Raw genomic sequence first — 14,156 nt, forward strand, 5'->3', positions numbered from 1 at the left:
AATAAAATAAAATAAAATAAAATAAAATAAAATAAAATAAAATAAAAAAATATTTGCCATATGTGGGCTGTTGGGAACACGGTTTTCTCCAAAAGACACCTCTTCCCTGACAGATACCCACTGCAATAATCAGTGCAAGTATAAAGCAAAGTTTACCATATAAACCTGTTAGTAAGTGTTATAATCTTTATTTTAGTATAAACAGCATATGCATACGTAATTGTTGATTTGCCCAGGGCTATTACATATGCAGGCTTGTTTGTGTTCAGAAATTGTTATTAACTCCTTCAGAAGAGGCTGTAAGTGGCAACTGCAGACTTATTTAGACATCCAAGACCACCTTTGCTCATCGACTCAGCCTAGCCTTTTGCCAGTTTGGGACTTCACAACCTATTCTTCAACATATTTACACAGCAGAGGATTTTTCCCCCGTGTTTTGCTACCAGTCATGAAGGTAAGAAACTTAAAGGGCTTGCCTGGTGATTTCACTCAGACACAAACTGTTGCAATGCAGCCCTGCCAGCACCAAAGGGGAGAAAAGGAAGAGGAAAAAGACAGGGAAGGGGATTCCCCCTTGTGACCTGTAGCTGTACTCTCAGGTTTGTCCTTATGGCATAAGGCCCTCTTTGACCACTTGCCTGGATTCCCTCTTCCAAACAACAGAACACTTCTTTATGCTTTTTCCCCAGGGAAAAAAAAAAAAAAAAAAAAAAGTCTTCCCAGATTAAAATAAAAACTGACATGAAGCTCACATTTGGGCTTTATATTTGAAGTTTCAATCATCAAATTTGACCAACATGCTGCTTTTGAAGATGAAGTGTTTGACACTATGGAGGGAGTAAGAAATAAATTATTATAAACCATTATCTCTATGCAATAAGTACCAGGAGCTCTAGGCCATCAGTTTACCTAACTACTCAGAGAAGCGGCACTCAAAAATAAATGTAAATCAAGTTCAACTTTCTCACAAACATCACAAAAAACTACACAGGAAAGTACTGGCAAATACCAGCACCTTCTTTTACAAGATTTTTACTGTTCTGATTTCCATCCCGAAAACAGGAAGTGTTCCTCAGAAGAATCTTAAGTTCTTCCAATAAGTTCGGTCAAAGTTGCATCAGAATCTGCACTGAAGCAATTTAATCATTAGGAACCGTGGATTTGCCTTCCAATCTGCTCCGTTTCAGCTAGGCTCTAACACTCAAAGAATGCAAGAAATCAATGAGCCGCTAATAGAGCCAGGAAAAAATTCTAAGAGGGAGAGAGAAAAATAAAGAATAGAAACTTCTCCACAATCCTTTCAAGTAATTACAAGATAAAGAAAAAATGTTTATTATAATTCTTCAATAAAAAATGATTTTTTTTCTCTCTTTCAATAATAAAAAATACTTTTATTTATAATTGAAGTTAAATAATAGTGGTGTTCGAATCAGCATCATTTGAATAGTTTGTAATCATATTCATTCAATTTGAAGTCATTATTTCTGTCTTTGCTTTTAGTATTTTGAAACGTGCTCATGCTTGCCAGTATTCACTGTATCTTCATCCTACACTACTGGCAAAAGTAGTTCATTGTTACTAAATGTTATTACAGCATTTATGCATACAAATGCAGGAAGAGAAGATTATTTTATGCACAGAAAGATATATGAAAAAGAGCTATGAAAACCTTTCAGCTTAAATAATAATAATAATAATAATAAAAATCAGTGATTTGCAACAGCTCAGAGCACTAGGCGTCCCAGATGTTCAGTGCAGCAATCCAACTGCTGGTTCACTGTTTCAGTCACTTTAATTAATACCTGAAACCTTAACAGGACTTGGTGTTGTAGGAGCAAAATAATGTATTTTCCATTTTTCAGTATTTACCAATGAATCAAAAAAACACCCAACACAACCTGTTTATCATATGCACAAGTTATGCAAATTATCATTCAGTGATTAAATCTACTCCAAGGTTATATTTGGGTGAGTGTAAGTCTGTTTCCTCAACTGTACACTCCCATCTTACAAATTTACAAAGTTCAATGCTATGAATATTCATGGCCATGAATATGAATGAATGTATACAATTTTTCTCATTTGGCTACAAGTGTCCTGAATACCATAATGAATGTCTCATCCAATAAGTCTGAGAGGATAACAATTCACTAATATAGAGAGTCCATGAAATAAAGAACTAATAGTATTTTACTGTGAAATTACTTTTTTTCCAGACTGTCTTTCTTTTCATAATGCCTTCACTTTCTAGCTATTCACAGCCATTACCACTTTTATCTTCCTTGCTAGAATTCCTCACCTGAAACAGAAAACATATGAAAACCACAAAGGTCTCATTCTTATTCCTTACAAATCAATAAAACAAACAAGAAGAACTTTCCATCTTTGTGACAGCCATATACATAATGCTAAGCAGGAGAAAGAGGACAGATTCAGAGGTCTACATCTAACTAAGTAAAGCCTCTTCCATAGGTCAGCTGAGACACTATGTGGAGAAGCATTTGCCATAGTAAATGTGAACTGGTGGCTCTGAAGCCAGCCATGTTCAGAGCATTTATAATTATCTTGCAATTGTTTTGAGCCTATTTGTACTACCAAGGAATTCTCTCCTTCATCTGGTGCTTCTCATCCTTCTCAAGCAGAAGTGGTAGTACTACATTGGCTCTAAATTGACACCCCTCTTGCTCACCCTTGCTGTCCTCTGACAGTATTAATATTCCTCAGTTGGTATTAAATTTGATTGCCCTATGTTACAATGAAAGGAAATTTGTGATAATAAATATACGAAATAGTGACTATTTTTGGTTGAAAATCATCTACCGAATTGGATTTATTTTGCCCTATATGAAAGGTTGAGAATACTTCAGGTATGACAAACCATGTTACCCAGTACTGCATCCCCCCCTTGTTCCCAGGATGAGGGCTAAGACTGAATGAGGGCAAAATTTCCACAAGGAAGCCAACTTTCAGGAAGCCAACAGTCCAGGAAGCAAGCACACATGGGGGAAAAAAAAATCATAAAAAAAAATCTTGAAGGAAAAAAAGAGCCACTTGACTTTTTCTGACTAACAATAATGTTAACTCATTTAATAAGGCTCTGACATTTGCTTTCAGAACCATCTGGGACCAGAAAATAAAGTTTAGTATCTAGCCTGCAGTCAGACCTATTATTACAAAAACCAGAGACCATTTCTATATGTCATAGGCAGAGTTTTTATATCCAGCATCTCTCAATAATCTGCTTTCTATGGCATGCTGTTCGATAAATGTGACGTTCTGGCAGAATCTTTTCTAAACTGCAGTAGATCATTGTAGATGTGTCTTCCGATAAAATGCAATTATATCTCACAGAAAACAGGACCAGGCAAATGCCTCAGAGCTACATATTAGCATCAAGAAATGAGACAAAGGTGGAAAAGGGGATCTGTTACTTGATTTGCTTGGAAATGGAAATTAGGATGCAATGACCAAGATTAAGTTACTTTTTTTTCGGATTGAAAGCGACTTGTTTAATACGATCCTTTTGACCTCAAAGTGACATAAAGAAGAGTTTTTAATTTCCACAAACATAAATGTTGCACTTCTTGTCAGGATTGTTTCTAACCATAACCACTGGCATTCAGATAAAAAGTTATAGCTTTGCTTATTTATGCAGAAAGTAAGTAGTTTCTATACATATATATGTTTCCTTTAATATGTGAGAAAATAAGTGCAGTGTTCAGAAGCATAAACTTGGCAAAATTTGTGAAGATCCATTTTAAAAATTATGTTTATACCTTATTTTATCTACTTGGTGTATTGTTTCCCAAACATTTTTCAGCTAAATATATTAAAGCATAATCTCATTGGTTAGATAAATCACTAATCAGATTACTATCAACTCTCATTATAATCCATGTTGATGCAGTCAGAATTTCCTGTCAAAAAAAGAGACAACAACAAAACTTAAAACCTAGACAAACATGGCTTAACAAAATAACCACAATCACTATGAAATTTCTGGACAGCATGATGACTTCCAGACTAATTGGCACATGAACAATGCAATTTACTTATCACAGGCAAACACCCCATGCCTAATGTCTCCTTGCTTGCCTGTCAGTTGTACAGAGCACAGCAGTATGGTGTTAGGAAGAAAAATCCTAAGCAAACCACATTCTCAAACGCACTATGGCCACACAATATTTTGGTGTGCCATATTAGGTCATGAGCCAACCGTGCTACCTGGAATCGTAGAATGTAAAATAAAACCCTATGCATTCAATTTAGATAAAAACCTGCTAATGTACATTTTTAGCAGAACAAACACTGTGACTCTACCGCTCTCTTTCCTCCTTGTCTCCCTCTAAGTGTGTTTTTTTAACACAATTATAGGAATAAAAGTTGATTGCTAGATCTTTGTTCTCTGGACGTATTAGAACAACAGCTGTCTGCTGAGGTAAATGCCCATGGAGTGGTAGGATTTTATGAATTATTAACTGTACAGTTATGATTGGAAACACGTGAGAAAGTCACTTCTTCAATCCCTGATCACTGACAGCCAAGTTAGAATTCTAACCTGGCTGTCACACGTTAAAAATGCAGAGACTTTAGAAGACCCTATCTAAAAAGTGACACATTGCCAAGGTAAGCCTTGTTTCGATTTCCAGCAGCAATTTTTACACCGCAGAGAGCAGCATAAGCAGTTCTGACCTACAGCCATCCAAGAATGCTCTGAAAGGCAAAGCAGTGGAGCTAGGTCACCATGACTCACTGCCCAAGCTAATAACCCCTGCTGGGAGCATCTGAAGCTCAAAGGCAGCCCCACACTGATGCACGTGTACTACTTGTGGGACCTGACCCAGAATTTCAACATTTAAACACTTCTACATTTGAAACTCCGTGTGGGTATGAATACTCTCGGTAACATTCATCAGTATGGAGCATGTCCTCGTGAACTGTAGCTATTCCTCACATTAAAATCTGTACTTAGAACATGTAATATGTTTGGATTATGCTAAGATTGAATATACTTTGATAATTTCTGGTACTAACTTTTAAATATCTATACAAGTACATGAAGTTATATGACAAATGAATATTCTGTGCTTATCAGATTCAACACACAACTACTGACACATCGGGACACATTTTTGCCCTCAGTTACATTCATCATCTCTCTCACACTGAGGCTGAACATCCCTCACTCACACATCAGAACCATCCGCGGCACTTAAAGGGCTGGTGAGCAATTTTGCATGTGGACATTTTTCTTTTCTTCCCCACAGAGTCCTTTAAATGTTGGTGAGCTCTTTCAAACCAACCCAGAGACTATTAAAACTGTGGGAAGCCAAGATGAGTGGACTCTGTCTGCACAGCTCAAGTGCATACTTGGAGATGTGACTTTTTCCTGAAGGAAATTCCAGGTTCACTATTATGTGACTAATGTAAATAATAATTAATTGCCATGCCCAGAAACTATTAATGCAAATATGTATCATTATCTTCACTGAGTTTGGGTGTTCAGACAATTTTTTCATAGAATATCTACTACCTATTTAATGAATAACACATTATTCTGTAAAAAGTATCTTCTGTATAACACCTAAATGTGTTAGAAAGGTTAATGCAGAATTTTATAACACTCAGGCTGATGACAGAATGTAAAAATGTGATTCTGAAAACCAGAAATGTCAACACATCTCTAAAGAGATAAAATGACACAAAATTAAATGTTACCAACTGCTGATGCTGAAGAAAGGCTTCTCAAAGTTAAGGGATGAAATAAAATTGGAAGAAATCGTGTTCTAAAAGCATAATAATCTACTTAATGAAACTTTATAGAATGCTTTCTTACAGACATAAGCTTCTAGAAATACTGTTCATTTCCTTTTTACTGAGATAATTTCAAAGAGTCCAAAAATAGAGGGGTCCACAAACGATGATCATTAATCACTCATCAATTTTTTGTAGCTGGAAACGTCTGAGCCTCCCCATCTCCTAGCAAATTATAAATCATTCAATGGAACTTCACTTTTTTTTTTTTTTTTTTGGAAGGACATTTTGTAAAATGAATCATTACTGTATATTTAGTTTAACTGCAAAAATAGGGATGCACGTGTGTAGATGGACAGACATACATTGGCATATTCATGCCCGTAGGGTGTCACATTGCATAAACACACAGAGATTTATGGAAACCATACATCTCTGTACACATAGATAGTTAGACAGGCAAACCTATGCTAGCAGATATTCAAAATAAATTACATTCATTAAGTTTTGATGCTCATCTCAAAATCTCAAGGTAAGAACAGGGTTATTCTGAAAGGTGAAAAAGAGGCAGGGAGAGTTACAGTCTCCGCTATACACTGGGATACAATAACCATAAATGACATTAAAAGAATTAACACTTCAAATAAAATACATAAAAATAAATAAATAAAATTGGCCCTAGCAAAAGTATTAGTTAAATATAAAATGAGGATAATCCTTAATATCCTGGATTCTCCCAGTTCAAATCACAAATGTTGTCTATCAGGTAGCTTTAGGAAGGTTTTGCAAAACTGGGAAGTTCCAAGGGAAATGGTGCCTACACTTCATCAACATCAATAACAGGCAGTTACACAGTCATCTTTATCACCCTACTGATTTCTTAATTACCAGCATCAAATCTTGAGTTCCTTAGTTCGAAAGCATCAAGTGAAAACCTAACATGTCCAAAGGCTAACATCAAGTGAAAACCTAACATGTCCAAAGGCTAACATCTGTAGACAACAGCATTACTCAAAGCGTAAGACTGCAGGGAAGTGTAAAAAGGTAGCTTACATTCCCAAATATTCAGACAAAGACCCACTGGGAGCAGAAACACAGTAATTAGCTGTCAGTGAAAGCCATAGCACACCTTTATTATTGCCTCAGTACTGAATCTTTAAGATCCTAAACTAGCCGTGGGAAAATGCCTGAGTGGAGCTCGGACTTGATTTACAAAGGGGATTTTAATGCTGTAGAGTCTTGAAGCTCTGGGCCAATTTCTGATGTCAACTTTGAACTACGCTTGCCCCAGAATAGGTAGGCAGTGGTTAGTTTTACTCCTAATACTGACTTTTTTTCTTCAAATAATTATTGGATGCATCTAGGTTATAAGTGGAACTTGTCAAACCAGCAACTACGTGTTTATTTTGTTTGTTTCACAGACCGTATCTGTGAAACACTGGCAGAAACACGAAAAGATGAGTAGAGTCTCTATTCTTTCAAGGCAGTTCCTATAGAAGGTATAAAATATGCTCCTTTACACTATAATTATCACATTTTAATGACTATGTTCCTAGCAGACATTCAGGAAACGTGGAAGCCAATTTGGCCCTCTTCCTTTATGACTTTAAGTTAATCAAAACAAAATCACAGCCAAATGGAACAGACCAGTTAATAAAGCTCATCTACCTTGCCCTGAAAGAGCTCTACTTGAAATTCAGACTTGTTCATTTCAAATCTCTGATAATGAGCATGGATATGTTTATCATTCTGTGACAGAAATGGAGGCAGAAAGGAGGGAAAAAAAGAGACAAATGATGAAGGTAACATCTCTGCCTGATGTTACTAGTCATTATAATGGAAAATGATTGCAAAACATCTGAAAGACTAATCTGTCCTAAGATATTTAATCCAATTTTTCATTATGTTGGACATTAGAGAAAATTTCATTTCTGCAAGACAAATACAGTATGTGAAAGTATTTTTAGAGACAGACAGAATCAATTTGAAGGAATATGGATATGTACAAACACAGATGTCTGTACCAGTTCCAGGATAGAAAGGATATTTTAATCTATCGTATTTCCGATCAACAGACACCATGCTGAACAGCTCCAGAGAGTAACATTTTTTAATTCTTCTAGAAAAACACCAACTATGAGAAGGCCCTCTAAAGCACTGATTGACATTTGTAACGATTGAAAATAAAAATATCCTTTTAATTCTGCATGTTCCTTTCCTCAGTACTGGGCCAGAGGTATGGGTCAGAGGGACACTGGCAGGATTCCAGGGAAATCAATATTTCAGTGAACAACGTACAAATATAAGATTTCAACTTCATGACAGTAGTTTTTTCTTCCTGTTCAAATGTTGTAACTCACACAACCCAAGAGCAAATAGTAAAGGATTACCAAATAAAACCAGCTGCCATTTAATACTGCTGATCTAATCCTTCCCCATAAAATGAAGCTGAGATGTACTACACATACACAGCTACTAGGATTATTTCCACAAAGAATATCATGAAAATCTACTTCAAACTTCTCCCATTAATCAGAGATATCGTACACATGTTCAGATGCAAACACATGTTGCAAAGACTAATGTGTTCCTTTTTCAAGGTTCATTCAATCAGTAGCTTTGACAAATATTTGCCTTCTTAGTCAATAAATCTAGGGAAAAAGAACTAGACACTTATTGCTAACCATACCAAAAGTTTCGAGAGAAATATTTCCAAATACAACAGAAGTAGAACAAATTAGATAACTATCAGAAAAATAAAAATTAAAAGTGGGTACTTTGAAATTTCTGGAAACTTGAAGCACATAGGGCAGAGCCCTCTAGTCACAGCTACATTTCCCAAAAGGCTCAGTGAAAAAAATGGATTTCGTTTACTAGTAACATATGCTGTGAATGCACTTATGATTGTTATTGCTCAAGATAGCCAATCTACTACAATTATGCTGGCATAATATATTGGGCTCTGTGAGTTATGTGGATGTATTTCTCTTACGAAAACCCTTGGTTGTTCACTGTGCCGCATTCACAAGTATGTACATTGATTTAAAAAACAGAGTTAAGATGGAAGTTATTAATTATATTGCAGCCACTGCTGTTTTCCACAGAGAAGACGAGTCCTACTTCATACAGTTTTGGTCCACACAGATTTTTCCTTTGGCCATCCAAAGTGCCTTTGGAAACGTAGCTTCAGTGTCCTAGTTTAGTAGTACAGAATATGTACACTAACAGAACCTGCATGACTTTGAAAAGATTACAGCACTATGACCTTTAAATGTCAAAATGACATCGTTTATGTGATGCAGAGATGCCTAAAAATTCATTCTTAACACATCTTCCAATAACCTCAAAGCAGTCAACATAACCCAAATAACTATTCCATCTTTTCCAGTATTTACATGCTCCGTCTTCAGGGTCTACGCTATCCCCTAGTTTTGGGGACACATTCCTGTTAAGATCTGATTAATTCTGCAAATATTAAGTTTTCTCTCCCAATGTACTGGCCATGCGCAACCTCCGTCACAGGCAAAACCCCGTTTATTACATTAACAGCAGGCTGAGGAATTCCAGTGTAGCCATAACAGATCTTAAAAACAGAGCCATGGTTGTTCTGCATCTTTCAACACATTTGCACCAGCTGGTGAAGGCACAGGCTGAACATATTAAAACCCAAACTGATAAATAGTTTCCAAGAGCCTTGTAAGCTTTCTAGTTTTTGCTGATTCAAGAGATCTTCCACATCAACTTACTGAAGCAGCAGATAAGCAACTGCAACAGGATTGTTATTATTCTACTAAACAGAAAATAAAAAGATATTGTTTCCTACCTGCCAAAGATCTCTTGTAATATAACCAACCCTGCCCTCTGAATTCATCTTCCATTGTTTTTTCCTAGCTCTGTGCTATGCCAGCTGGTTTGCTTGGAGCAATGAGCTGTTGAATTAGATAACATGTTTTTAATAAGTCAGTCTAGTATAGCAGTTTTGAATGGCTTCACAATGCACAGATGTCTAAATTGCCTTTAGAGAAATATTAACACTAAGTGGTAAAAACAGGGACTTATGATTCTGTTGAGTCCATAAGTGACAAATACACATTTTCTCAGAGTAGTTATCATCTTTTAATTAGTGTTTTAATTAGTCCTAAATAAAATTTCACATTTGTATAGCATTAGGAATCATTTTAGACAAATTACAGGTTAATATGAATAAAGCATCCACCTGAACTCAGAGCAAAATTGAATGCACAATAGATAATCCCTAGCTAGTAGGGAATAAGGAGAATTTGTGCCACAGAAGAGCTGCATTTCCTAAACTTGCTACTCAGGCTTCCACTGATCCCAAAGAATCTAAGAAGTCCCCTACCTGGGACACCAGGTAGGCTTAGGAGTCCCATGTGCTCCAGGACATCTCTCTAGGAGTCCTATTAGCAAAGCAAGACTTAAGGAGAGGGAGGGTCTTGGATATATCGAGGATTTTATTGTTGCCAAGCCAGCAGGTGCCTGCTGTGGTGATATCCTGGGACATTGCAGAGATAACCGAACCAGGACTCTTAAGTCAGAAAAGAAAGAAGTCATGGAGCTCTGCAGAGCTGGCATAGCCTCACTATGCTCCCAAAGCAAAGGGTCTTGGCCACGCCACCTGGGAGCCCTCATGCAGACTTATGGCAATAGGGATATAGCGGCACAGAAATGTAGCAAATGGAGCCTACGGGTGAAAAGACTCGTGAGAGCAACAGGAGATGCGGCTACTGGCATGTATGCCATTGAAACATGACAGTGTGTCAAAATTATTTTTTAAATAGCCAAGAAATGCATTTTTTACATTTTCCTTGTATCTTTTTCACAACTTTTTAAGTAATTTATCACGCAGGGTGCTAGTTAAATTCTTTTTTTTTGATTAAGATTTTAATTTCCATTTGTATTAAAAAGAACTTCAGAGAAAGCAAAGTCGTTTTTAAAGTTTTAAGTGCTTTGTAATATGGAATATACTGTAAATAATGTCATTTTTAAAAGAATAAAAAAAAAAAAATCCAATGAAGAAAAAAGCTTTGTTTTCAGAAGTCATTGAACAATACAACCACCAAAGTGAAATTACTTTCATAGCACAGTACTTCAAAAATAAATTTGAAACTTAACTAACAAAATACACACCAAAATACAGCAAACTAAATCTTTAAATCAATCAATTACATCTACATAATATTTTACAATTCAATAGATCAACTTTAGCGAAAAACAATGCTTCCAACAACAGGCATTTGCCAACCTATAAAAGCAATGCCATTTGAATAATTTAATTTTTTTAAATGTTATTGATTTATGCTAAATATCATCTAGTCTGCACTTAGATCATTTTGGCACATCTTCCAACTGCAACAAGAATCACCTCCACAAAGCCAGTCCTCTTTACATCTTGGCTTATTCTCTTAGCTTCTTCAAACTGGGCAATTCCTAAAGCACTTTTGCCCGTTAGCTGCATTGGAAATCTGAACCTAAATCTATTTATGTCAGCCAACTCCAAAGGAGAATTCTGGGATCTCTGCTTACTCTACAGACATTCAGTACAAAATGCTTTAGGGCCACGTTTAAGGTCTAGCTTGGGTAACTGCCTTCTTACTTCCTAAAATTTGACTCAATCTTTCTTCTGCAGCGAGCAGCAACCTGGGCCGCAATAAGAACAGTAACTCCAGCAGCTTTAGGGAGGATCTCAGGAGGTCCTGGCCAACTCCAGTTCTTCACTGACTAACTTCCAGTACTGATCAGCTACTCCAAAAGAACCACTTTTTAAACTCAGCTTCATAGATGTAAACTGCAAAAGGAATTAGTCTATTTTTAGCAGCTAAGTAATTGAAATCAAAATTGTGCCCATTACTTGTGCTCGTAATGAAAAAACTCACGTCTGATTTACAGTCTACAAGGTTTGGATGTAACGGATGACTGAGTATAAAACCAGAGAAGACAAAATTATTCATACAAGAAGAGGTGAGAGAAAAGCGAGAGTATTGCATTTTTGGTTAGGAGGCAAAGCCTTGTCTTCCTAGATTTGATGCAAGCATTAAAACTGAATAAGGTTTTTGGGCTTGAGATTGTAAGTTTTTGTAAGTTTTGTAACTTTATTTCACAATATATAAAAATACCCTAAGGTAAACAACCCATTTGGAGCAAAATCCAACAATTCTAACAATTTTGAAGGATTACAAAAGCCAAAGTACTATGACCTACTGCATTCCTGAATTACGCTTCCTTCTACTGTGTCTAAGGATTTCAGTATTAAGGTTGTTGATCAAGTTTAGACTTTAATACAACTCTGCTAAGAGCTTAAAATAACATGAAATTGACTTTAAAGCATTTAATGTACATTAAAATTACCAAATGTAATAACCAAGGTATAAATCCCAATTTGCTTTATATTTAAGTAGTTTTTATGTCAAATAATCAAGTTAACAAGCTCAGTCAAGAATTTTATTTATTTCTTTCTCTCAGACTGCTAAGTCTTAAGATCAGCTCCTAAGGAAGCTAGGAGTTGAAGAAACGGGAGATGAAACAGTAAGTCCATGGCTGACAGAATAAGAATAGTATGAGAAAGGCGTGCACCTTATATTTCCTGTACCCAGTGAAAACTCCAACAGAGAACAAATGTAATTTCATGGCAACATAGACCTACTGATCAAACCACAACCTTGTTGAACTGGGCTAAAGGACTCAGAAATGTACTAGAACAGCATAGAAGCTTCTAAAAGCTCCAAGCAAAAGATAGCTAAATTGTGTTTTAAGAGAAGATGGTGTTGGGGAAATAATGGCTTACTAAATCTCAGTCCTTGGCTTTGGATCATACTGATAGCTCTATAGCTCCAAAGGTTTCTAAAATTAAAATAGCATTACAAAGCATTTGCCCTGGGTCATTCCTCCGCCCTCCCCCAAAAGATTTAGTGTACATGGCTTTGAAGATGCTCAGAACTTTAAATAGTATTATTGGTAAATTGGAGATTTATCAAAATTTCAGTTACTGAAAGATCACTTGATAAAGATCACTGAAGTATAAATCACCATCCTTAGCCATTACAGCTCACCTAAAACCCATTCGCATTTTATTCTAAGCTATAAAAGCCATTCAGGTGTATCCAGCAGTATCTGGATTTCAGGGTTTTTACAGAAACTGAACCAAATCCATAGGGATTTTCCACTGTACTAAAAATGGACATTCTGTGTGCACTAGGGAAAAAAAATAGATTTTAAATACACTGCTTACAACAGTTTACCTCTATAAATGAACTCACAAAGTCACATTGCAAAATGTTAGAGGAGGAACTCATAGATGTTTTAAAACCTAGCTCCCAAGTAATCCTTGCAAATTGCCATGGATACCAGTTCAAGAAATACAATAGATAAATAGAAGGAATCCTCAAAGAATGAAACAATCTGTTGTCAAATTCTGCCTGATCTTTAGAAATGCAGATGTGCAGGCAAGGAGGTACCACATTCATTTTTGTTCAGCCTCATCACTTTCTTCTAAAACACACTGTCTAGCAGATCCATATTATAAATATTTCAAGGAAAGACTTGTGTTTTGAGTTCAGAATTTCCAAATTCAAAAATAGGCTTGCTTTTTAATACTGCTGAATCCTTACACATGAAGACACCCTCCCATATTCTCACAGTTCTGCTGGCAAGAAATATGGAGCATCCCTAAGTGTGCTATGTATGTGTAGGCAATACCACAGAAGCACTTTGAAACGTGTCCACTGCAATAAAATCTGAAGAATTTTCATCCTACTTTCAGCTTTAAACTATTTTACAATTAGTTATTTCCTCCTTCCTCATTTTCCATGGGTATTTTAACATTATGCATTGATATAAAACCATCAATGTCATTACCTATTTTAAATTTCTATCAAAAACTGTTCTGCAATGGAAATTGTGACAGAAAACCCAAGATTAGAAAACACTGTAACCCCTAAAAGCTACCACAGGTGCTGCAATAATACTTTATTTTTTCTTTTGAAGGACACAGATGAACAAGAAACATTTTGGTGGTAACTGTTTCTGGGAAACAGGAGGTCAGTCATGCAAACCAGAATCATGCCTGGCATTTCCATGCAAAAAGACTAATGCTGAATGCTGTTCCATGTAAGATGGAAAAGAAAAATACTGCTTTATTCTCATAGGGCCTCTTAGTGCATTCAATTGAATATCAATAAACAACACACACATTTTTGTTCTCAAACAATGCTTCCTTTGCAAATTTCACATTAATAATTATATATATTAAAATATTGGCATGATTCCAGAGAGCTAGACACCCGTCTATCTGACCTGCCAGTTTTGGTGTTTGTGGCAATGACCTCACCGGAGGCAGACAGATCTGACTCCCAGGATGCCATCCCAAGACTTAACCATACACAACT

General features: G+C 36.1%; 1 protein-coding gene across 4 annotated transcripts in view; it reads right to left on the reverse strand.

The window, feature by feature from the left end:
* Positions 1 to 14,156, reverse strand: part of ZNF804A (zinc finger protein 804A) — a 213,772-nt gene that overhangs the window by 84,813 nt on the left and 114,803 nt on the right. Inside the window, exon 1 of one of the 4 annotated variants that reach the window (XM_035331516.1) lies at positions 9,578 to 9,640. The exons of the other annotated variants lie outside the window; for them this stretch is intronic. Within the exon in view, the coding sequence (XP_035187407.1) occupies positions 9,578 to 9,625 (48 nt within the window). The 5' untranslated portion in view covers positions 9,626 to 9,640. Of the gene's footprint in view, positions 1 to 9,577; positions 9,641 to 14,156 lie in introns of those variants that run through there. 4 annotated transcript variants of the gene reach the window in all.

Source organism: Oxyura jamaicensis, chromosome 7 (genome assembly GCF_011077185.1).
Source record: "Oxyura jamaicensis isolate SHBP4307 breed ruddy duck chromosome 7, BPBGC_Ojam_1.0, whole genome shotgun sequence".
NCBI classification, from domain to species: Eukaryota; Metazoa; Chordata; class Aves; order Anseriformes; family Anatidae; genus Oxyura; species Oxyura jamaicensis.